This window comes from Doryrhamphus excisus, linkage group LG9, assembly GCF_037039965.1.
Source record: "Doryrhamphus excisus strain RoL-2023G ecotype Guam linkage group LG9, RoL_Dexc_Guam_v1.1, whole genome shotgun sequence".
Classification (NCBI taxonomy): domain Eukaryota; kingdom Metazoa; phylum Chordata; class Actinopteri; order Syngnathiformes; family Syngnathidae; genus Doryrhamphus; species Doryrhamphus excisus.
In genome coordinates, this window is record NC_136365.1 from 4,617,664 (window position 1) to 4,643,597 (window position 25,934).

Sequence of the window (25,934 nt, forward strand, 5' to 3'; positions counted from 1 at the left end):
CGGCTCACTTGGTATTTGAGGGAAAAAACATCTTTATTCACCCAAACAGCCATCACACACCCATCAGTATAAAAACAACGCAGGAAAAAAAAAAAGCAGAAGTTTAGCACCAACTTCGAGCAGTTCAGTTGTCCCCAAAATTTATCCGCCACCCTTATAGAGTGACATAAATACACAAACACGACATATATATACATTACTGTAGGTGACACATTAGTGTTGACTCATCCATCACACGGCAACAGTCGCCCTCATTTATCTCGGTGGATGTCCTGCTGCAAAAATGAAGGTAATCTCGCAACTGCATTTAAACAGGACATAATGCTACAACAAAAAACATTTAATGCTATCGGAATATTTTCAGATTCTGGATCCTAAAATATTGTGGAGTTACAGGATGGGCAATTGCTCTTGCTTCAGTTAACAAGTTTGTGGTCTTAAATAAGAACAGCACAACATTAGCCGCAGGGAGTTGGGCTCCATCCATGCATATCCAGCTACTATTCTGCTAAATACAACACTTGTGGGAAAACAGGAGTTCAGAACATTCAGAGATTTATCCCATTTTAAGTATCAAGTAAATGTAGTTCAATGCTTATCACACTATGGCTATTGGGAAATCTATCGGTCAGAAATAAAATGACTAAATACATTAATACATTGCACCATATATGACTATAGAGTTTTACAGTAGGTGTTAGTAGGACAGCGGGTGTGCAAAAATATTGGGAAAGGAATCTGAATAGCAAAAATAGTGCAAGGTTGTAAATGCTTTGGGTGAAAACGACAAATCTCATTTCAATGTAACAGGAATAAAGAAAAACTGCTTCAATTGTTGCAAAGATGTGCACATTATGGTTGGCCTTCATCTCTCAAAGCACATAGCAAAAAAAAAAAAAAAAATAGGCTCAGGTTGTGTGAAAATAACGTAACATACAATTAAAGAATTTACATTTCAGCAGTGCTAATGTTGGTAACTAAATTTAACTTAAATATGTGAAACGTTTAAGATCTTGTGGCAAGTTTTACTCTACGGGGGAAGTGGCAGTCTCGGTAAAGACGTCTCCCTGGGCTTTATGCAGTTCTGTCTTCAGACTAACTAGTTTTAAAAGGAAAAAAGGATCCGGTACATAGAACAATAGTGCAACGTTAAAAGCTAGTTTTCCTCATAAGTTAGGCTGCTACATAATTGTAGGTTAGACTGAACTGCAGTGGAAAGGTCTGCCCACATGGAGGTCATCTCAAGAGTCCAAAGGCACTCTATAAACAGACTTAAAAACAGTCCAGGAACGAAGGAAGGAGGAACCTCACCAGCTAGCTTCCTGCCAAAGAAAGACAATTAGATGTCAAGTATTTGGAGTCATAGTAGGACAGCAATACAGCTGATTGATTATGGTATTGACCTGAATATAATACAGCCCTCACTTATCACTGTTAATTAGTTAAAAACCTGACCACAATAAGCGAATACTGTAAAGTAGAATTAAAAATAGAATGGAAGAGCATAGAAAACCTAAATATGTTTAACCATTATTAGAGCCCTGTAGACATGAAATAACATCCCTATAGTAACCTTTACACTCAGATTACTCTTTGTTTACACTACATTGGGCTACACAGAATGTCGTCTTGGACATGGCATGGCTGACTCCATGAACTAAGGTACTGTAATGTCCAGAGTGACCGGACTCAAACATAAGTTGTCTTTCAATATTCCTTGACTAATTATAAGCCATAGCCGGCAAGATACTGTTGCTAAGCTGCTAAGAAATATGCTGCCCTTCTTTATTGCTGAAAACATGATTAAAAAATTTATTCATTAATTTTCTACCGCTTTTCCTCACAAGGGTCGCGGGGGGTGCTGGAGCCTATCCCAGCTGTCTTCGGGCGAGAGGCGGGGTACACCCTGGACTGGTCGCCAGCCAATCACAGGGCACATATAGACAAACAACCATTCACACTCGCATTCATACCTATGGACAATTTGGAGTCGCCAATTAACCTAGCATGTTTTTGGAATGTGGGAGGAAACCGGAGTACCCGGAGGAGGGTGGAATTGAACCCTGGTCTCCTAGCTGTGAAATCTGCACGCTAACCACTCGACCGCCATGCCACCCATTCATTCATTTTCTACCACTTATCCTCACAAGACTCGCAGGGGTTGCTGGAGCCTATCCCAGCTGTCTTTGGGCGAGAGGCGGGGTACACCCTGGACTGGTCGCCAGCCAATCACAGGGCACATATAGACAAACAACCATTCACACTCACATTCATACCTATGGACAATTTGGAGTCACCAATTAACCTAGCATGTTTTTGGAATGTGGGAGGAAACCGGAGCACCCGGAGAAAACCCATGAGAACATGCAAACTCTACACAGAGATGGCCGAGGGTGGAATTGAACCCTGGTCTCCTCCCTGTGAGGTCTAAGCACTCGCCCGTGCCGTGCCTGATTAAAAAATAAATGTTGTCTTATATTTGGGTCAATCCAGTAAAAAGGGATGAAGGAAGCTAGTTACCAAAGACAAAGTCGCACCACCTGGGCCCACTTAGGCCCTTCAACCGCGATTGTCGCAGCTTTTTTGCAGGTGGTGGCTGTGGTGCTCCGGCGGGAACATCGTGAGAACATGTGCCTTCCTTGTGCCTCCATGTAGACGATTCAGGTACGGACTCCGCACTCCCGCCATTGGTGCTCATCTTTCTTCTTTTCACAGCTTGAACTCCTTGCAGGTCTTCGTTTCTGTACGCAGACGCTGACTTCTTATCATCCAGTGTCAAGGGGCCAGAGTCCCAGTCCTCTGCTGATTTGTTGAGTTTTCTCAAAAATACTCGACATTCCTTCAGTGGCTGAGCATTCCAGATGTTAGAGATGTTTGGTTCTTGCTGAGATTGGACTTCTTCTGCTGATGTTTTGTTTGATGCCTTCAGTTTTAGCCGACATGAAGGTTCTTGTAAGCTGATCTGCTTTTCTGCCCACCTCTTTCTCTGTTTCGGGGTCAGGAACCGTGTCCTTGCTCTAAGTAAAGTGGCTTGGTATTGGCTCCAGCGTCCTGGACTCACCATCCTGGTAATGAAGAGTCGTCGTTTAATGTTTCGGATGGACAGAGGTGCCCTCATTCTCTTCAAGCGTCTTTCAGCTTGTTTAAGCTGGACAGGACTTTTTGGCAAAGTTTTGGCAAACTTCTTGAGATGTCTTCGAAGACGTTCTGCCTGAGGACTTTGGCGCTGAACGCCTTCTTTGTTAAACGAGCACGGGAAGTGCATGACTTCGTAAGGATTACGAGAGCTTGTCTTCTTCACAATGGCCAAGGACTGAGTTTCTGTGGTCTGCATGAACCAGGAGCAGAGCTGAGGCATACTACAGGATCTGGGTTTATTCGGGGGGCAGCTGAACAGGCTTTGAACCACAGAGGACTTGCTTTCTTCTGTGTCTACTTTGACTTTAATGTCTACTTGATGGTTCTCCACAATGTCCGACACCCAGGTCTCGGAGATAAGACGTATACGTCTGGCAAGCTCCTGTTTCAAGGCCTGTTCCTCAGCAGACGCCGGCCACCAGCGGAATGCTTGCTTTGGAGCAAAGATCGAATCCACAGAAACACCTGCCACTCGGGTAAGTTCCTTAGAGATGTTCTTCTTCTGACGGTCGCAGTGTTGCCTTTTCATTCCAGAACGTTCTACTCTACTCTGCTTCTCCTCTTGTTTCCTTTTATGGCTGGCCTTGTTGAGTAGAAGTTTTTTCGAGCGGCGTAAAAGAGCGTTACTGTGACTGTAGGTTCTAGTCGTGGAGGTGGCAACGGCGTGCAAAAAACAGATGGATGGCTTGCTGACTCTCTTTGACTGACGGACAGCTACAGGCTGATTAGGCGGTTTGTTCCAATTTACACTCTGGGATTCTTTCGGTTCCTCTGCTTGTTTGCAGTTTTTGCTAATTGTCCTCGGCTCTTTGACACTTTGGAATTCTGGCAGGAGTGTTTTCTTCATTTGTCTATCAGGAGATCGCTCAATCAAAATCTTCCGTTGTTTTGGTGACACTGTGGTAACCGTGACTGAAATTCCAGAGATCTTCACTTTTGCGGGTCTACCAGGTTTTCTTGAGGGTAAGGCTTTGTCTTTTTTCTGGGATTTCAAGTCGCTGCTAAGGTCTTTCATAGGGTGGAAATCTGCTGAGCCTATTTGGGAATTGTTGATCTCAGACTTGCGTGTTAAGACGCCCAATCTGTTTTTCAGGTTTGCCGCTCGCCAGGCGTCTTGGAATTCAGTTTGAAGTTTATCGAAGCTCTCTGAAACCATTCGTTTGTTTCTTCTTGATCGACCGTACAATACGGTTATTTTGAGGTTCTTGTTGACGTTGTCCTCATTTACATCAGGAAGTTTTGCTGCTTTCGCCCCCGGTTCTGTGTCTTCAGGCTTCTGCTTTCGCGGTCGACCGATTGGTCTCTTTGCTTTTTGCTCCAGGTGCGGCCCCAGTTTCTTTGGCCGACCGGGACGTCTTTTCGGGGAAGTGGTTCCATGGAAAGCCTGCAAGTCACTCGGTGATCTTTGACTCTCCGGTGGGGTACATTCGCCGACTCTCCTGGAGCCAAGTTTAGGGGGAGAAGACGCCAACCTGGGTGAAGCTGTGTGTTTGCCACATGGGGAGGGCGACTTAGAATTTGACTTTAGTGGAGCAGAAGCCGACTTTGACGGTGAAGATGTAGACCTACATAATGAGGAAAGAGGCACATTTGGTGAAGATGGAGACTTGGGTGATGAGGAAGGTGTCCTGGCTGCTCCCGAGCCTGATTTGAGAGGGGAAGTGGACTTAAGTGACGTGGAAGGGGACTTAGCTTGTGGAGAACCTGACTTTGTGATTGGGCATGCTGTTTTACCCTGTGAGGTAGATGACTGTTGTTGTGATGTGTTCTGGTTCTTCTCAGTTGTCCCAGCCCAGGAGGATTCCTTGCATGGGTCAAAGGGTTCCTCTGCTTGTGCATTTGATCCAGACCTCGCCGACTTAAGCCGATACTTGATGCCTTGTTTGTCTTTTAACGGTGACACAAACATTAACTTAATTGGGCTTGTGTACTGGATTGGACAGTTGAAAGGAGTCTTGGCGCAGGTTGCGGACCTGGTAGTTACACCCACATTTGGGTACTGGAGCCTTCTTGATACAGGTTTGGATTCTGATTGGGATTGCTCGTTTGATTCTGCATAGCATGGACCGTGTTCTTCTCGACTGATATTTTGTAACGCCTCTGGGAGATCACATGAACTGAGGTTGGAGTCCTTTTCTGAGGACTCCAAAGTAGCATTCTTAACGTGTACATTTTTCATTAAGGCATCAGAGGTGGTCAATGTGAAAACCCTGTCATTGTGTATTCTCTGGCTGAAAATACTTTCAGAAAAACATGCGACAAAGTACATTTTCCTGGGTTCTGTGACATAAGAGGAGAATCGTTGCGGAGGGACTATATTTCTCCTTGATCTCCTCGACTCTTTCGGTGGGGATCTTTGACCCGGACTGTCTTCAGTAGGATTATGGCTGCAATCTGGTCTATCATCGGATTTTTTAGTAGCAACGCCTTGGGTACATGAGTCATTTTCCAAAATCATGTCATCACATGGAGCGATCACCTGTGACTGCTCACCGTCATCCTGTGAGCGTTGGTTGCTCTGCAGGTCAGGAGATGTTGGCTCGTTTTCATCTGCGGATATTTCCGCTGTTTGTATCCTGATGTCATTGAAGTGTCTTTTAGCAGAGACAGCATCCAGTGGTACCTCCTTAACTCTTTGATGCTCCATATTCAACTCGGGTTCTGTTTCTTCTTGAATGACATTCGAGGTCGACAAAGTGCTAGCTGCGTTTACCGCAACATTGCCATCTTTTATTTGTGATCTCCTTGCTTGTGCAACGTTTCTTCTGTTGTATGTTCTACTCTCAAACACTGCAAGCTCTCGTTTAATTTGCAAGCGTTTCCTTCGGGTCAAAGTACCGTCAGCCGGTGTCGCCATAGCTGCCTGGACTTCCTGACGGCGACGTGAGCGTGTGTTTGGTGACCTCGGTTCTTGGCTATCGTGGCGATTGACCAAATCACTGAGGCTATAGTCACTGGTGCTGCTTGTGTGAAGAACAGTGGTAATGATTTCAGTTAAATGGGCATCCTGTGAGTTTTGACCAACGGAAGAGGACTTGAACGCATCCTTTTCTGTCACATGCATGGCTGGGTAGACCAAAGCTACGTCCTTCTCTGCGGGTCTGATAGTCTCAAGTTTCTCACTGAAGCGATTGAACACATCTTGCAGTAACGTTCCGCTTTGGTTCTTCCTGCACTCTATCTCCTCGGGTATTGCTGGATCTGTGATTAGTGCCTCCTCCTCTAGTGTATGGTGACATAGCGAAGGTGGCATTTCATCTGTAATCGCCTCAATATCTAAAGGGACTGGAGAAAGCGGAGGTGGAAAATGGTTCTGCTCTCTATTCAGAAGAGGACAAGGTGGATCTCCATCCCTTTCTGTGTCTGATGTATTCTTAAGCTGTGTCAAACAGGTGTGGTTTGCAACACATATACAAGGGTGAGGATTATGATGCTTACAGCAGATCGGAGTGCAAGGATCAAAGGAACACACAATGTTAATGGGATCTACGTGCAGACCTTGGCAGGAAATACAGTGCTGACTCTTGTGGCAAACCACAGTGTAGGTGTCCATTCTGCACCTTTGCATACGGCAGTTGTGTGGACCCAAAGAAGCTACACTTTGATTGTCTTTTAAAGGGAATTTAGCAATGCCGTGATTGGGTATTGCGTGTCTGGGATGGCACATGGTGCTTCTGCAGCCTCGATGACCACAATCAGGCAAAAGGTGCATTGAGTTGCTCTTCACTCCACCGTGACAGCAATGAGCTTCCGTTGGAACGCGATCAGGGGACGAGAGCAATCTTTCCTTGAGTGCCAACTTCAGCATCTGGTACAGTAAGGAACGGTGTGCAGGGCAGAGAGAGCTAAGGATAACAGCCAGTGCAGATTCCTGATGATGCTTCCTCTGCTGTGTATCTTCCGACGCCTCTTCATCTGAGGGCAGGAGGGAGCTAAAGGCAAAATACAAACATCTGTGTTAGTAGGCGTAACCCCTGGCTGAGTCAAATTAAAATACAAAAGAAAGTATTCAAGAAAGCATCAAAGTTGGAATAAATACCAATTATGTAAGCTACTTTGTTTTCAAACCAATGATATGCAAAAGTAATGGTAATGGTTTTATTTCATTTGAACATGCATCAGATTCCAATTGAGTGCATCACATAATCAGTTCACAGTTCCACATGTCCAAAAGGAGTAGGAAGAAGCAAAGCTTATTAAATCCTACCCCACCATCTGGTACTTTTACTATCAGTAACTGTTACATTTGTTCACTTCCTGCTTTCCATAATACAGTTTAAGTTTTGTTTTTTTTTTTAAATAATATCACCTCGTACCGACCATACAATGACATAATGTGTACCATAGTAACTGTCAATATAGTGATATACAAAAGTCTTGTTAAAACTAATAATTATTTGTTGCCTTTATATACTGCGTTCCATAGACCGGGGGGTTGGCACTGTGACCCTTCCCTCAGTAGAAATTGTTGGGCCCTCCCCCTTTACTACATGAATATATTTTTTCTGGGGCATCAGGTATCATCCCATACCTATTCCCTCGCTTACTGTACATACTAAAGTTATTAATTGTGCCTTTGAGATAATTGAAGGTAGCTTAGCAAGGCTGAAAAAGATGTACACATTCTGTTTAGAATTTTGTGGCTTAACGATCACGATTGTTCAAAAATATAATAAATCATGCTGTTTCATGCTTGAATATGGGTTCTAAAGGTTTTGTATATATTTGCCTAAATGAAGCATTTCTACGCATAAAAATAGGTAAATGAAGTAAATCAATCAATATGGGTACACATCAAAACTCCATGGCAATTTATGTTACAAGATTTATTGAGTTGCTGAAGGCAAAATAACATTCTGCTCAAAGCAGCAGGAATGATTGTAGAAATGCTCATACGTCTTTTCTTTAAATAACAGCACTTTCACCGACAATTTTTACAGCTCAATAAACCAATGTTCATCTCAGCAGTTTTAAAATCAGGTCAGGACAGACTTCACAATAAACAAAAGTCACCGTTTTGAAAAGGACAACAACATATATTTGAAAATTTGATGATGTTTCCAAAATCTTAGGTCAAGTCCAGAGATTGTCAGTGTTGAGCTGGTCTTCATACAGTCCAGCACTTGTATCAGGTGTAATGGCATTGTTACATTGCCAGTATTTACCCTAGATATTCCTAATGGATATACATTAACACACAAATTAGCGCTAGTTTTAAAAACAGAAAGACCTAAATACCAAGCGACATAGTAGCAGCTTCAGTTCTTCAAAAACTGAGCACATGTAAATGAGGTCTATTCAGGTCAGGGACGTTACATTCTGTAGTGTTATTGTAGATTTTCTTTTAAACAAAATGTACTTAAATAGGCAAGTCAACATTAAAACAAGCACAACATTCACAGGTGTCATTTTAGGATTAAATTAAATATAGTGGTGTTAACATTTAAAAGCATTCATGCAGGTATAGCAATACACATTACATTTGCATTTAAGTGCTCCATTACAAATAAATTAGTAGCACAGTTAAATCAATACAGTATGTAGCACACAATATGTTTTCAACCGGTAGTGCAATTACATTTATGCATAAATTGCAGATTTTGTTATAATTAAAAGATTGACCAGGGAGCGAAAACAATTCCACTGGTGATCTTGTTAAATATGTGTAAATTTATGCTATGAATGTTTCTATTTTTCAGGTTTATGCATGTAAATGACAGAGAGAGAGACATCTTGTAACTGCAGAGACAGTCACTATGGAACTGTGCAAACAAGGACATTCAGGAATGGACATAATCCGCATCGGAGGCAAACAATGCCGCCAGGCCTTCATGACGTAAGTACATAAAAATCTGAATAAGAATGTAAACCTACCAAAAAAAAAAAAAGAGGCAGCTCTGCCAACGTGCCCTAGTGTCACAGACGGCAATAAATGTACACCTTGTTCCTTGAGACACAAAACTCAAAAGAACAAGTTTATACTCCTTGATACGGAGACCTTGGTGTAAGGCCTGAGACTGGGTTATAGGCAAATTAAGTTCAGAGGTATATGTGGCAATGAGGTTAGAGAGAGAGAAAGAGAGAAGGGCATGCCGACATCACAGCAGGACAAATAGAAACAGCCTGTTGTTGGTAACCCTGAACCGCTGCTTTGGTATTTGCACTGTTATAGATATGGTTGTTGGAGACTAGTCCAGAAGATATTAGACTCAACAAAAACGGCTTTCCAGGCTGAGACAAAAGAGTAAAGCCACTGTCACCAAAATCTAAGAAAGCCTCCATCCGCCAGCCACCATAATCAACCACTAAGACTAGTGATTCATACGATAATCATCCAGCCATCGAGGCTACAAAACCTCAGCTTAAAAAGTCAGCTTAGATGTCATCTCAAAATCATCTTGAAATTAACTGCATGGTTTTATCGAGAACTTTGTACAAGGAAAGTGGTCCTGTAAATTTGTTTTTTAAAGCAGCAGTCATATATGAGGTTGCACAGTAATACAGCTACAGTAGCAAAATTGGTAAATATCTGTGGTCATAAAACATCTTGATCAATACACATACACAATAACATAGTACCCAAGCTTATCAGCGCACATTTGCAAACATGCTGCACAGTTGCATTCCCAGTACACTCTATAATAGAGACCTGTACAAAAAAGAGAAAGGAAAAAAGTACAGTGTTTCCCATACATTCATTTATTTGTGGCGGCCTTCCACAAATAGATTTGGCGCTACCAGTTCGGCCTCAATAACAAACACATTAACACATCAAACGCACCTGGTCCGCCAGAGAATAAGAAGAGGGAGCAGGAGGAACTTTGTCGCTATATTTAGCAACCAGTCACGTGAGACATTTATCGACTCTGACATGAGCCCAATGAGCAGCCAGCGCTGCTGTGGGCCCCTACTATCTAAAAGCACTCACAGGATGCTCAGTTTTGATATTGACGCTGAAAAATAAGTGATTAAAGATAGTTCACCTGTAGTTGTAATACATATATACACACTTTTTTGCCAATTATGCAAATTATGTCACCCCGCCAACCCATTGCCGCCACAAATAAATTACATTCCTGTGGGAGACACTGAATTCCAAAGACAAACATGGCTTTTTTACGCTAATCTCATCAACATAAACTCACATTAAGGTAGTTATCACAGCAGTTACCAATATACAATCTTCCTGTTTGTAGAGGTGTACAGCAATAATTACAATGTGATTTAATTGTTAGAATGGCTCTAAGTCACTTCAATGGCCTTGGTCAGAAGAATTGAAGCTGCAAATGACAATCATCAATGCTTCATTAACAAACAGATTTTAAGAATTCAGTCAAACCTGAAGAACCTAGTTTTCCTAACAGCTAACCAACGCTGGAGTCATCTTTCATTTTTTTACTGCCACTGTGTTCCACACATGTGGTCCTGGGAACGCTCGTCTCATACCTTCTTTGTTGGTGCTTCAGGACTACCACTACGTAACCAAAGAAGACCATCGGGTCAGCATCAGTAGGAGCAGTTGGGAGTAACTGTGCAAGATTTCCCAGTGATAAACATGTAGAAGCAGCGTGATTAAACCAGTATTAAGTATGACAAAAATGGCCTTGATAATTGGTGCGGGCTATCATATTTAATATGATAAAATAAGGAAATAGTTAGGCTGTCCCGAAGAGTCCCTGCCTCTTTAAGAGTGATCGATCTCATTGCTGATTCAAGCCCAGGATCAAACGGGTGAAACACAGCAGAAAGTATGACTATCAAATAGAGACTCACAGTAAACCTGAATAGTCTAACCATATAGTTGTAAAGGCATGTGTTGTGTTTTAACAAGTATCCCCAGAAAACATTACTCTTGTAAGAGGTGGTGGGTTCAAGTGTTGAGGCGTTCTGGAGGTGTGTCTTTGTCTAGAACCTCTTTGCAGCAGCAGTTGAGGAAAAAGTCCCTGAGTTAGTGGAACCGGTGGTGTTACCAGAACCAGACAAGTTGGAATTGGGCAAGCATATGTTGGCAGGTTTCTTCTTGGGTGGATTTTTCAGTGTTCCAGTGCGCTCTTTTACTTTGTATTCTAGAGTGCTGTGGGGCACCCCGTAAACTCCCTGGGCTTTAGATACGCTCATGCGGCCCGCCATCACCATTGTGATGGCTTCCTCCATCAACTCGTGGTCATACTGCCGATATCTTCCACGTTTCTTTCTCGGTTGCTTGTCTTTATCGCGGCGGTCTGCCCCCTCCTCCAAATCATCCAAGGAGGAGCTGCGGTGTACCATGTGATGAGGTGACTGGTTGGCACTTCCTGCACAGCCAAGTGCCAGGAAAGGAGGTCTGATTTTGAAGAGAGACGAAGGTCTGGCAGTGGTTGACAAATAGGCAGCACCGTCTGTTGGTGAGGTACGGAGGTTTTCAGTGGCGATGTGATTCTCTGCTTGGGCTGACCTGCTATGATTGGATATGGATCGAACCTGAGGGATACGAAGGGGCGTGGGGGCGTCCGGACTGGCAGTGGGGCTGGGTGGGGGTTGGAGGGCATTCCTGAGCTGAAGAAAAGATTGGGGGAGTGTCTTAAGCAGACCACTTGACTGATAAAAGGTAAGAGAGGATGGAGGGAAAGTGAGTTCTCCATTCTCCTCTGTCGCTCCTCCAATTTCGGCCTGCTCCGCCCATGCTGCAACCTTCTGCAGAACAAGACGGGCTTCACCGCCAAACATGGATGACATCAGGTTGTATGATGTTGTTTCCTTCCTGCAATCTTTGCTTCCTTTTACAACTTGGTGCAGCAACCCCAGCTTTTGTTCAGAACAGCCTTCCAGGCCTTGCCTCAGGGTGTGAAGGGGTATCCCATAAAGCAATGCAGCGCGCTGCTCTTGCAGCCTTCCTGAGCGTATATCCTTCAAGGCCTTGGACAGCAGCCCCTCAGACAGCTCCAAACTTCTCTCAGTGTACTCGTTCTGCTTGAGCTGCCTCCTAGGGATGGGAGGACCAAACAGCAGGGTCAGGATGGAGGTGATGGAGGGGGTGTGATTTGGGCATAGGGGAGAAGAGGGTGTAGAGCGAGGGTTCCACTCCTTTTATGCCTTGTGTTGGTAACATCACTGCCTGTTAATGCATGCCTGTATTCAGCCTCTGACTGGACGCTCACACACACACAAACACACACTGATTGCGTGTTTCTTTCACACACAGTGTTGTGACGGGACAAAGCCGCTTCACGTCCAGGTGGGACAGTCTTGTGAATGGCTAAGGTTACTCGCAGCATCCCCTGCAATTTTGTTATCCTTCAGTGACAATCGTATGTACATATAGGTAGAATAATCATATTTATCACTGGATCAGTCAAAAAGAAAAAAAATCATAGATATAAAAGACTGCATGTTCTAGTTTATAATCCTGAGCTATTGGCATTTCACAAAATACCATGCCGATGCTGTGACGTTACCGCTCAAGAGATAAAAGAGTCAACCCCACTGAACCAAAATCAAATTACCAAAGATGAGATGACCCATGGTACAGCCAAACAAAGATGCATACAATTCAAAATACTGATCCTAAACATTGTGACTTGGCCATGGTATACAACCACAATAATCATGCTGGTTTTGATAAACAAAAAAATACCATCTGTACATTTATATATGTACATGTAACCATAGTAGCAGGGCTTTCTCCTTCAGCCTTTTACCAAAAATCTCAGTGCCACGAGTTCAGTAGAAAGAAGAAGTCAGATTCTTACCCTGAGGCTTTTGCATTCAATGTAGATGATGTTGAAGTTGTTGAACTGGCACCATTGTTTTTGGAGAGGTCAAGCACGCCATCTGTTGCAAGAAGATTATGTGATTAGGTTTGTGCATTAGTGGGCTCAGGTAGAATACATGTATTTAGTAGTAAAGCCTTGTAGTGCTACCTTTTGGTAGTGGTCTGATACCGGCGAGTAGCTAGCCAGTATGGTGTGGCGAAATGTCAATGCGGCACTAATGTAGTTCAATCGGCAATGTTAATTATGATAACAATGTTTGTGTAGCTTGGTTGATATGCACGTCATATTATGTCAATGGAGCGTTGTTGGCAATTTTTGGAGCCCCCCCTCCCAAAACCCCCCCCTGCAAATACGTATATAAGTTTTGCACCCTGAAAAATGTGCCTCAAAAATTGTCAAAAACATTGGTGCAACATTTGGGTCCAAACACTTAGCAGGGTGTGGCTTGTGATGTGATCCTCTGTCAGGCGGCGGTCCTGTACTTTTGGCCAGAATTCCAGGATGACTACCGCCTCAGTATGGATTTGGGAGCATGCAGACATGATGTAGCACTTTTAGTGCAGGAGGAACTTTCGTTGTGTGCGAGGCTGCGTAGGACTCCGGATGATGTGTGATGCGTGACGAGTGTGTGTTTGCCCTGCACTTGAAACAGGCGTCGTGCACACTGATATTTTATTTCCTCTTCGGGCACAGAAAAAGGAGTCAGCTGCGTGTGAGCTTCAGAAGGCAGCGGAATGCAGCTAGAGGGCCCCAGAAGAGGTAAAAAAAAAACAAACCTGCTTTTCATTCAGGTTTTCAGTGAGAAGACTAAAACGAAATGCTTTGTGAAATACAAAAGTTGAGTTGTGGATACCAACATTTGTTAATGTTCTGGTAAAACTAACTGAAATAAGCTATGGAAAATGTTTTACAAATATGAGTAGAGCGGGGCCATTTTAATTTTGTAAAAGTAGCTCTCACAGTAAAAAAAAAACCTTGGTGACCCCTATTATAGCCTGTAGTACATTTAAACATTTACACTGCAGGTATGTGATTGGTATTGGTATCAGTACGGGCTGATTACTCATGGATTATCGGGAACGGCATCATAAAATATTAATCAGAATATCCCTAAAGGAAACTGATACCAGCAAGCAAACCTGACAGCAGCAAAGTGTACAAGCATATTCAAGTATAAAAGTATATCCCACCCACCAGTATTAGATTCCCTTTCTTTTTCACCCAGAGATCGGCTCACTGTCAGGTCCAATGGGGCATCTGCCGTTTCAAAGAAAGGCAAAGAGGTCCTAGTTGCAACATCCATGGGCGTGGTGTGGAGTAGGCACTTTGATGCGTACTCCTTGGCAAACTGGTGTATCATCTTTTTCATCAGTTCCTGGGCAATCTGAGGAATGTTGGAATCACAGCCCAGGGACACATCTAACAAAGGAAAGCATAGCCTTCAATATCTGTACTTCAAATGTAACATTTAGACAATTTTGTTTAGAATCAATAACAGCAATTCTGGAATATGTCTCTGCAATTGCAAAAAACTCCAAACACAAACTGACATCCTTCCAAATTACAACACACCATATAATAACGCTTCATATAACTTCTCGCTCACCTTCTGATAGATTTCGCTAACACGGTGCTTTCTACCCTCTAAGAAGACACTCCAATTAGAACGTTTAAGTCAAATCAAGTTTATTTATGTAGCCTTTAAGGGCTCAAAGGGCTTTATAAGCTGGCAATAATAGACGACAGACGACATCCCCTTGTCTGAATGAACCCCTAGACTTAGATCCTGAAGAGATAGAAGGAATTGGTATTTCTATTTTTGTTTGCTGTAATTCTCATCATTTGTCTCCAGCATTAGGGTGGCATCAACAGACTACAGCCCGCAGTTCTGCAGCTTCATAATAAACTTCTATGCATGGCAATGCCATCCCACTTGCGACTTTAGACAACTGTAATGTTTGTAGTTTTATTCTTGGTATTTTCTTTACCCAAACAAAAACTTTTCCATTCAGAGAACTGTTTCGCATGAACCTCCACCGGTAGGGACTAACAAATTTACCTTTCTTGTGGAACACAGCCTGGAGGAACCTGTGAGCTGTTTGGCTGCTCTCAGAGATGGTCGAAGCTTGACATGGAGAGTAATCGGAGGGGGAGGACAGGGATGACGCGGTTGCAGGCGCTTGATCCTGGGAAGAAATAAAAAACAAGAGTTTCTAACAAAGTTGTGAAAAAACAAAAATACAGTGGTATTTTGCATGTTTGTCACACTTAAATATTCAGATCATCAAACAATTTTAAATATTAGGCAATGACAACACAACTGAACACAAAATGCAGTTTTTAAATGAAACTTTTTATTATTAAGGAAGAAAAAAAAGTTATTGCTCCCGAAACCTAATAACTAGTTGGGCCACCGTTTGCAGTAACAACTGCAATCAAGCGTTTGCGATAACTTGCAATGAGTCTCTTATAGCGCTATGGGGGAATTTTCCTGCATGAACCACCTTTATAAAGGTCATGCCACAGTATTTCAATAGGATTCAGGTCATGACTTTGACTAGGCCACTCCAAAGTATTCACTTTGGTTTTCTTCAGCAATTCGGTGGATGTTCTGGTGTGTTTTGGATCTTTGTACGGCTGCAGAACCCAAATTTGTTTCAGCTTGAGGTCACGAACAGATGGCCGGACATTCCTACATGATTTTTTGGTAGATAGCAGAATTCATGGTTCCATTTATCACAGCAAGTCTTCCAGATCCTGAAACAGCCCTAGGCCATCACACTACCACCACCATATTTTTCTGTTGGTATAATGTTCTCCTTTTGAAATTCAGCGTTACTTTTAAGCCAGATGTAAAGGGACACACACCTTCCAAAAAGTCCAACTTTTGTCTCCACCACAAATGCCCAAAATGTCTTGAGGCTCATCAAGATGTTTTCTGAATTGAGACAAGCCTTAATGTTCTTCTTGTTCAGCAGTATTTTTTGTCTTGGAACTCTGCCATACAGGCCAATTCTTCATTGGATATTGTTGTGGGGTCTTTTGTGACTTCTTGGATGAGTTGTCGCTGCACTCTTGGTAATTTGGGTTGGTCGGCCACTCCTGGGAAGGTTCACTACTGTTCTATGTTTTCGCCATTTGTGGGTAATGGCTCTTACTGTGGTTTGTTTTAGAAGTTTAAGAAATTACATCTCCAGACTAATAGAGCTCAATTAATCTTGTTTATGTTTAACAGGAGGGGTGATTACTTTTTTAGACAAGGTTTGGATTTTTTGCCCCTCCCTTAGTAATGAAACATTTCATTTAAAAACGGCATTTTGTGTCCAGTTGTGTTGTCATTGACCAATATTGAAATTTGTTTGATGACCTGAAACATTTTAAGTGTGACAAACGTGCAAAAAAAAGTAATCAGTAATCACTTTTTCACACCATACTGGATACTTGTATCTTGTAACAGTTATTGTTCACTGTAGTTTGAAGGAACAGCCATTGTGGTGTAACAATGAGAGTAAAGTATTTAGCTCATTCACAGGCTCTTATAATAACTCCAATCCAGTTTCTTACACCAAGTTTGTCCAGGGGAAGGTTGCAGAATGAGCAGTGAGAGCAGTTTGTCTCAGGAGACCAGTCATCCACTTCTTTGGGTTCACAGTCTGAAAAGTAATACAAATAAATACGCAATTGATCAGAAAGTAACCAAGACCAAAAGCTGCTTTAACAGTATCAGTGGCACACAATATGTTGTTCCACTGCTACAATAACAGGCAGGATGTCTGTGGGCAACCAATGGTAATGGTATTTTTAACAGGTTTGTTGCAAAAAAGGAATTACATACATAAATACAATAACCCCGCAATTGGCTGGTGACCAGTCCAGGGTGTACCCTGCCTCTCACCCAAAGTCAGCTAAGTCTCCCTGTGCTTGCATGGGTTTACTACAGCTATCTCCCACATTACGTTAGACTCTAAATTGGTTTTCAGTGGTTGTTTGTCTATATGTGCCCTGTGATTGACGGCACCCAAAGTCCAGTGGGACAGAACCAGCTCACACATAACACATGCTTCTCAAATTGTAGACTGGTAGGCTCCCTCGGGGGCCTGGGGGTGGGGGTTGAACTGTCAGGTGGGGACGTCAGAGGCAATATTAGTGCAGACCTGCCAATGAATGTATGAGTGTATGAATTTGCCGTAGTCAGCAGGCAATCTGACTCTTGAATATGCGTGTATGCTTCACTGCTCTCTATGTTGTTGCATTTTGCTGGTTTCAGTTTCTATTTCAATCTGTACAGTACAGATAAACAAATACATATTACGAGGTTTTCAATGGTATTTCAAATCGGGTCGGGGGTCAAATATTTCTATCCCCATTAAGGGCATGACAGAAAATGATTGAGAACCACTGCCCTAATAAGACCAAGTGCCATGAAAAATTAATCGATGAATAAAGCAAACGTGACGCACCATCACATAATTTGAGGTCTCTTGTCAACATTGAGCCACAAATTCCCTCTATGATGCTTTCAAACCCTGCAAGATAAGACAAAAACACAAACACCACTTTATATGACATATGAACAATGGTTTCATTGTGGCACATTCCCTAAACAACAGGTAAATGATACAATACGACTGCTTCTGTGGTTTTCAACTTACATGCAAAACATATTACACAATACCAACTGTTTTAAACACAGTTAAAGAAGGAAAAAGCAAAATGGAAATCCATTGTCATGGTCAACACTAGCTGCTTTAGTTCAGCTATAATCCCCTCCCCCAAACTGCCTTATTATTAGCACACTGCCCATTTTACGTACACAATGCTAACACCAGAAGTACCGTTTATGACATATTATATGGCACACCTTAATGCTACGTGTATAATGTCCTCTGACATGGAAAACGATAAATTTTAAGAGTGCTGTTGGCGTGACAATAAGAAAAAAACGTGCCAAGTAGCCAGCTGGTACACCCTCGTCTGTCACTTCAACGCACCTATAGAGTTGCAGCTAGCTTGTTAGCTTGCTAGGCAGTCAGTGACTAGCTTACATGACAGTAACATCTTTAAATCGAAGTGCAATAAACCTCCATGGAGAATTTGGAAAACACAACTTGGGGCATACCAACGCAGTGGATCAACTTGTATCGCCATGAGTCAAGTTCCCGCCGAAAGCCCTTTCTTTCTACCGTGCATTTGGAGCACGGCACGGCCGCCATTCTGCGTCCTTCCCCCCTCTCTCCCTCTTTTTCAGCTCTGGTTTACAGCGGAGGTAGGTAGCTTTTCCGTGCTTGTATTATTTCTTATAGCCTCTTGGAGGCGACAGACACAAACTATTTGTTGTCAAGGCTAATGGCGATGGCTACGCGAATACGGACAGGGACGTAGCACGAAATATTGGTTCCGCTTGGGGGCTTCGAGAGGCATGTGGGACACTGTAGTCTATGCTTGAGTTATTAGTATTATTTTTTTACTATGTTTGTTAACTGTATTGAGTATCATCCCCAAAGTAGACAATAACACACTTTTCAAAAACTTTTTTTTAACCCCACTTGGGGGAAATGTGGTCTCCAGTGTGTGGACATGGCCCAAGTCAAAAGCACTGTATTGGTTATATTTTCTTTTGGAATTTTGATGCTTTACTTACAATATAGTTACAATCCACCAGCGTAAAATGTAAATACTAATAATTAAATAATTTTCTCCTAGTCTTAAGATTTTGTGCAGGAGTGCAGTATTGGAAAAGTAGCCCCAGTACTTGAAAAACCACTTGTATTCTTCAGTCTGCCTATTTTATCCCACTTATGCAGCCACCTGGAGGCAGTACAGCACTTCAAGTGTACTTGGGCTTTATCTCCATAATCAGCCAGCACCCCCCAAGTTTACCATAGTGCTGGGCTATTCAACTAAATTGTTTTTCACAACGCTTACTTCATGTCTGCTATTATAGTCATACATTAAGTCCATCCATCCATCCATTTTTTTATGCTGCTTATCCTCAATAGAGTGGTATCGCAAGTGGTATGCTGGAGCCTATCCCAGCTGAAAAGAGGGCAAGAGGCGGGGTACACCCTGGACTGGTCGCCAGCCAATCACAGGGCACATATAGACAAACAACCATTCACACTCACATTCATACTTATGGACAATTTAGAGTCTCCAATTAAACTAACATGTTTTTGGAATTTGGAAGGAAACCCGAGTATCCGGAAAAAAAAGGCCATGCACGCACAGGGAGAACATGCAAACTCCACACAGAGATGCCCAAGCAGAGATTCAAACACAGGTCTCTCTGATCTCTGTGGCTAACATTCATACATTAAGTCGTCAATTAAAATAGAAGCATTATGTTTAGAGTCATCAAAGATCCTGCATTTGACAGGAGGTATTTGCTATTTTTAACTAGCTACTACAAAAACACTAGTAAATATCATCTACTGTGCAGTATATGGTAATGGTTTTATTGCATTTGAACATGCATCAGATTACAATTGAGTGCATCACATAGTCAGTTCACAGTTCCACATGTTCAAAAGGAGTAGGAAGAAGCAAAGCTTATTAAATCCTACCCCTCCATCTGGTACTTTTACAATCAGTAACTGTTACATTTGTTCACTTCCTGCTTTCCATAATACAGTTTAAGGTTTGTTTTTTTAATAATGTACCTCATACCAAAGTACAAGGTGATATGACCATACAATGACATTATGTGTACCATAGTAACTGTCAATATAGTTACTATGGTTACTATATCACGGTTTTGAAGGTGTGAGGGAGGTCTGAGGAACACGGGAGGCACCAGAAGGCTTCCACGGAGGTGCAGCAGCTAGAGAAAAATAAAGAAAACAGATTAGAAATCAGAAAATACCTTTCAAAATACCATTTTCAACATCAACCTGACTTGCTATCCATTTTTCATTGGTTTATTCTGATACCATAGAATAGTGTAATGTTAACCATACATGAAGGAAAAACATTACAAATGATTGACTTTGTAGTTTCCAGGGTAACTATTTTAGCTTATTTCTGTTTACACCTGAATGAAAAGAAAAGGATTAAGATTTCAGTAAGGCATTGAACATGTGTTTGACTAACACCACCCAGGTAGATGACAGTAAGGGTAAGAGTAAAGTATGTTCATGGTCAATTGGAGAACATAGTAAATAGATCAGAGTTGTGAAAGGCTGGCTAGTGAAAAGAAACACCGTGGGGGGGGGGGTCAGCAAAAAGTGCTCATATACTTCAATGTGACAAAACAGAACAGCTCTACAGCGTCAAGGCGGTGGTCCATCTACTGCATCTGCTGTAGCCCAGAGGAACATTTAACACCTTGGCCATCACCATAACTCACTGCAGGTCCACCAGGGACTACCAGCAATGTGTGTGTGTGTGTGTGTGTTATATGCACACCTGGATTTTATTATGTAGTTTAAAAGTGTGGGGCACAGTAGCAGCATATTTGAATTCCGCTCATTTTCGCTGGCCTGTCGAGGCAGAGCGACCACCTCCATAAATAAGTAACATTTTACAATTCCTAACTGTCACACAATCATAAAAAGAAGTATATCAAAACATAACAATAAAACATGTACTTATTGTTACTATCCCTTTAGTCATATTGTACTGAGTAGCCAGGAAAGAGATGCAAGTACAAGTTTTGATGCGAGTCTACCGCTCAGTCACAACAATCTTTTATTTGTCATACTTTTGTTATTATAAATAATAAAAAAAACAAAGCACATATATATGGAGTTAATATGCTCACTGAGCTGAAAATCTCACAAGGTCTCGTGAGAGTTGTTAGTCTTCCCTGACATTTTACCATGAAAATAGTAGTTCAGCATTCTTAACTGCCATACAGGTGTAAAAAGAAGTGGACCAAGCTATATTAAAACTTAACAGTAGGGGTGCCAGGGGCCAGTCAGACTGTGAATGATAATACACGTAATATGGAAGTGGCAGTGCTTTACGCACACAATAAACCTTGCAATCTAACCAACCTCAGTGTTCTCAGCTTGTGACGCTTGTGACGTGTGGCTGTTTTATTCCATCAGAGTTAAACAGCTGCAGCTGTGTTAATGTCCAAGCAGAAGCTGTACTGATGCTAAATTTGATCAAAGATACTTAAGCTGTTTCAGATCAACAAACGTATAGGGTTGAACTTAATCACCCTTAATCACAGAGTCATTCTATTTACATTTGTTACATTGGACGGGAGGGCTGCACAGTGGTCTTGTGGTTAGCGCGCAGACCTCACAGCTAGGAGACCAGGGTTCAATTCCACCCTCGGCCATCTCTGTGTGGAGTTTGCATGTTCTCCCCGTGCATGCGTGGGTTTTCTCCGGGTACTCCGGTTTCCTCCCACATTCCAAAAACATGCTAGGTTAATTGGCGACTCCAAATTGTCCATAGGTATGAATGGGAGTGTGAATGGTTGTTTGTCTATATGTGCCCTGTGATTGGTTACTAATACTTCATGTAAGTCATAGAAATTAGATCCATGTTGACAATTTAGCGATATGGTCACTATATTTACAGAGTAGGTGTGCACATTAAAAGCAAGACATCTCTGATTGTGCTAAAGTATTGCTGTGCAATGCCAGTCTGAAAGCTGCAAAAACCCCTCCACAATGCAACCCAACCCCTGACCAGCGACAGAGCCAATAAGGCAGAGCTTGGAGACACTCCTCTGTTGCCTCGTAGAAAAGTGTGGCCTAGGGGCTATTTGTGGAACGTGGCTCATTGCAGAAATAAATTGAACAAAATCATAAGTCCGCCCCTGAGTTTGTAAACAGGACTTGACAGAAAACGTACTTCCTGTCAATAGATGGTATGTATTGAGGCATGGCGTGTGAACTTTATCTCAGCCATGGGAATGATGTGTCCAATGCCCAATCATGAATAAAATAGTATGAGGTTGGCATCTCACAGCAAGTTGTTTCCATCATACTTTTCCTCTTTGCCATGACTGGTACCCTTCTCTGCTGTCATCACAAAAGCACACACGCATGCACACACGGCAAATAAAATAAAATGCACATGTGGAGTTAATTCTTTATATGCTCACTGAGCTGTGACGTTCTCAGAATTTGATGAAGTCTCATAAGGCTTTCTGATGTCCTATGACATTCTTACACATGAAAAAGAACTGAATGATTGTATATTAAAACTTAAAAAAAACATGCAGTCATCACTACCATCTTGAATGTACTGAGATGGCGCGACAGAGAGGTGATGACAATGTGGTTTTTTTTAGATCTATGGTTTTCATCACACTTCCTCTTTGCCACCACTGACAAAAGCGAATGAAAATGCAAAACACACTTGTGGAGTTAATCCTTTATAAGTTTCATGGAATTTGATGAAGTCCCGTGGGATTTGTCTCGCATGAAGTCACGCCACAAATGACACTTGAAACTTTTCAGGCATATTTTGACCTTTTGGTTGCTCAAACTTTGTACTAGTTCTACTAGATTCTAACCATCAGCTATCAAAAAGGACTAAACATCTCAAAATAAACAACCAAGTGAGCAAGACATCCATTATTAAGCCTGGTAAATCACTGCTTGTCACCACTTTCACCCGTCCCCTCTCGGGCTTTAACAGGCCTGCAAGGAGAGCATTTCATTTAGTTCAATTTACAGGTGCATTCCACTGGTGTTTAAGATGATTAGAACCAGGTCTCCATATATACCATAAGAGAAACACCTCAACACATTTAATCTGAACAGGATTTATTGGCATTAGTACGGTTTTAGTGGCTACTTTCACAATGAAAGCGACTGTGACTGTTTCCATGTGTTCATATAGTTTGGACTCATGCGCCATGCCGATGCACACCCTCCAAGCAAAGTGCACAAAGGGATGTAGGGATGTAGGGATGTTTGATTAAATGCAGATAGATCCGTTAAAAATAAGTATTCAAATAATAATTAGGAGTATTTCAGCATGGGCGGTGGAGGTCTGGCTGTTTTTTAAGAGGTGTTGATCATGTGTAAGCTATTTGTGCTAATAAGTGGAACCAGTGTGTGTAGTCATTTATACATCCTGTGAATCAAAACAAGTCTTTTTTTTTCTCAAGTCAGTGCGTTGAGAAGTCTAATATCTCAACATATTGCAGATGCTCATCACCAAGTTTCCATAAATGATGATTCACAGTTGTACCTCGGTTAGCATCTGCCCTGGTTGGCAAGTTTTTTGGTTAGCAACATTTTTTCCTACATTTTTGCCTCGGCTTGCATTCACCTGCTTGTTTAGCGTTCAAATGTTATGACGTGTTAAACAGAAGATTGTCTGTATAAAAAGAGCAATTTACTGAATTAAAAAAAACCCTGAGTGGAATTTATGCCACCAATTACCTAGGTAGCACGAAAGCTACTGTAGTCTTCCTGACTGTGCTTTAAAGTTTGTTTGATTTCCCCCTAGTTAACCACAAAACCACGATTCATTCAGTCATTCCTTTTCTACCGCTTATCCTCACAAGGGTCACGGGGGTGCTGGAGCCTATCCCAGCTGTCTTCGGGCGAGAGGCGGGGTACACCCTGGACTGGTTGCCAGCCAATCACAGGGCACATATAGACAAACAACCATTCACACTCACATTCATACCTATGGACAATTTGGAGTCACCAATTAACCTAGCATGTTTTTGGAATGTGGGAGGGAACCGGAGTACCCGGAGAAAACCCACGCATGCACGGGGAGAGCATGCAAACTCCACACAGAGATGGCAGAGGGTGCCTGTGCATTAACCACTCAACCGCCGTGCAGCCCAAAACCACCATAAAACACCTAAATAAAATTGCAGGTGCAACAAAGTATATGAGCAGAGTTGCTTATTTTTCCATTTGTGATGTTCCTGCTTATATTCCCATTTGTTGCAACACAGTATTCATTCATGTGGAAACAATAATTTCCGCCCCAAATAAAACGTCACATGCAAGTATCTTGGCTATCTTCTAAAAAATTTATATTTATATATGCCGTGAATAAATGCAGTAGTGTTTTTTCTCACAGCTGTACTGTCCTTACTTTATATAACAGATAAAAATAAAAAGGTACGTCTAATATCAGATGTCGTAGTATTGCAATGCTTATTTGAGGTGAGACATGTATCTGCCACGGAGATACACATTCATTTTAATACACATTCATTTTGCAACTAAGGCAATTTTCTTTATTAAATAAGCTACTAGTGTTGCAAAATTGGAGCAGAAGTACAAACAAACAACAGTAAAGCGTACAAGAGCATGAACATTCTGCTGTGGAGAATGTGATACTCCAATCTGATGTCCATCTCAATAGCTATTTCATAACTTCAGCTGCATCAATGTGCTTTCCACCAAGCCTCTTCTCTCTCTCTCTCTCAAAGCTGACTGTGAATCTGCACCATCTGAAGGAAAGCCAGGGGGGTTCAGGCTGACTTGTGTTCTGGACACTAATGGTGAAAAGGAGCTGGGGTGGGTTTATGAGGCATACAGGAGGACTGTGGAGAATTACTGTAAATTCTACTCACAATAATGCACGTGATGATCAAAACACACACACACACACACACACACACACACACACGGAGCATGGCAGGAGGCAGAGAAGGCATGGGGGATATTCTAAATGAGCATGCACAGGATCGGCCCAACTGGGGAGGATGGGGGTGGGAGACGAGAGGAAATAGCCAAACTGAAAACACATGCAAGGTCAAGTGTACTCAGTAGCGAGTCAAAAAAAAAAAAAACACCTTCCATCTGAATTGTCATTTGGATTTACGCACATGTAAGCCAAAAATGGCGTAATCAGTGAATCTAATCAACCCTCCAACTTGTGGCACTTGCAGCTGCTTTATGTCCCTGGCTCAATTTTTCACAATTACAAGATAAATGTCAGTTTGCTTATTTTCACGTACATGCCTTAATTCTGGTTTTCAGACTTTTATTTTGTAGTACTACTGTTTTCCTCTGTTCTGTTTTTGGTTGTATTTACTTTCCTTATTTCACACACCTACCGCTCCTTTAGGTTTTGATTATTTTGTTCAAGCTTTGCTGTCTCTCCTTCGTTGGAACATTGTGCTTGGTAGCCGGTTTCTGTTGCCAGATCCCCTTTTCTGCCCTGCTACATTTATTCAAATAAATATTTTTACTTGCACTTCGGGGACCCCACGGTGGCCGAGTGGTTAGCATGTTGGCCACACGGTCAGAGCATCTCTCCCTGGGGAACGTTCAGGCACAGTGATAATAATTTTACATTTTTTCACTTTTAAATTGTAAATAACTCTATCAATTTTCATGGAAATGTACGTATATCTAGTATTTTATTCTAAGAACAATATATTAGAAATCCCAATGTTTTTGCATGTTTGTGCTCCTTTGTGACTTGTGCCATGTTGTTCGGCAGTCCTTGAACGCAGCATTGTGAGTGTGCAACTTTTTCCTAGATAACTTACTAAAAATAACAATAATTTTGAGACAAAATAAATCCATCCATCCATTTTCTATACCACTTATCCTCACGAGGGTCACAGGCATGCTGGAACCTATCCCAGCTGTCTTCGGGAAAAAGGCGGGGTACACCCTGGACTGGTCGCCAGCCAATCACAGGGCACATATAGACAAACAACCATTCACACCACACCCACATTCGACAAAATAAATACTAATTTTAAATGATTAAAAAAAAACTAACAATGACATAAACATACCTTTTTTAGTCGACGTAAAAGTGTTGTGTGGATTTAGTAGTGTGCCACCATTACCTCATGCTGCTCTCACTTTGTCATTGCGCTCTGTGCCAACATTCCTCTTGTCCTTGGCACCTAAAAGATGGCACAGGATTAAAAAAAAAAGGTGGCTTGAGAACACGAGAGCATATTCTTATAAAATGAAGGGAAAAAAGAAAATAATTGGTGCCACCTTTAATAGAAGTCTGCATCCAATAAAGACTTGGCAACACTCAGCAGCTTTTGGGGAAAAAATGCGAATGGCGCCACTTGACGAAATATGGTGTTCAGATAATGCACTGAGATGGTGCAAGAATGCTGATAAATGTGGTAGCAAT

General features: G+C 42.0%; 1 protein-coding gene across 3 annotated transcripts; it reads right to left on the bottom strand.

The window, feature by feature from the left end:
• Positions 1 to 14: 14 nt before the first annotated feature.
• Positions 15 to 18,273, bottom strand: lcorl (ligand dependent nuclear receptor corepressor-like). 3 transcript variants are annotated; one of them, XM_078793246.1, is made up of 8 exons: positions 18,010 to 18,260; positions 17,351 to 17,416; positions 16,455 to 16,543; positions 14,950 to 15,076; positions 14,085 to 14,309; positions 12,867 to 12,948; positions 2,521 to 7,070; positions 15 to 1,318 (listed from the first exon to the last, which is right to left on the bottom strand). In XM_078793246.1, exons 1-8 carry the CDS (start codon positions 18,101 to 18,103, stop codon positions 1,308 to 1,310), a joined length of 5,244 nt encoding a protein of 1,747 aa, XP_078649372.1. In that variant the 5' UTR covers positions 18,104 to 18,260; the 3' UTR covers positions 15 to 1,307. The 3 variants fall into 3 exon arrangements, with proteins under 3 accessions (XP_078649372.1, XP_057929265.2, XP_057929281.2); XM_058073282.2 differs by having other exon boundaries at positions 15 to 1,322; XM_058073298.2 differs by lacking the exons at positions 15 to 1,318; positions 2,521 to 7,070 and adding an exon at positions 7,917 to 12,100 and having other exon boundaries at positions 18,010 to 18,273.
• Positions 18,274 to 25,934: the final 7,661 nt, after the last annotated feature.

Excerpts from the sequence above, each read along its gene's own strand:
- lcorl (XM_078793246.1), bottom strand. The coding sequence starts at position 18,103 with ATGGCGGCCGTGCCGTGCTCCAAATGCACGGTAGAAAGAAAGGGCTTT. Across the intron at positions 17,417-18,009 it reads CAAGTTGATCCACTGCGTTG|GGTTTGAAAGCATCATAGAG; the intron begins GTATGCCCCAAG and ends CTTATCTTGCAG. Across the intron at positions 7,071-12,866 it reads TTGAATGCAAAAGCCTCAGG|CTCCCTCCTGCCCTCAGATG; the intron begins GTAAGAATCTGA and ends TTTTGCCTTTAG.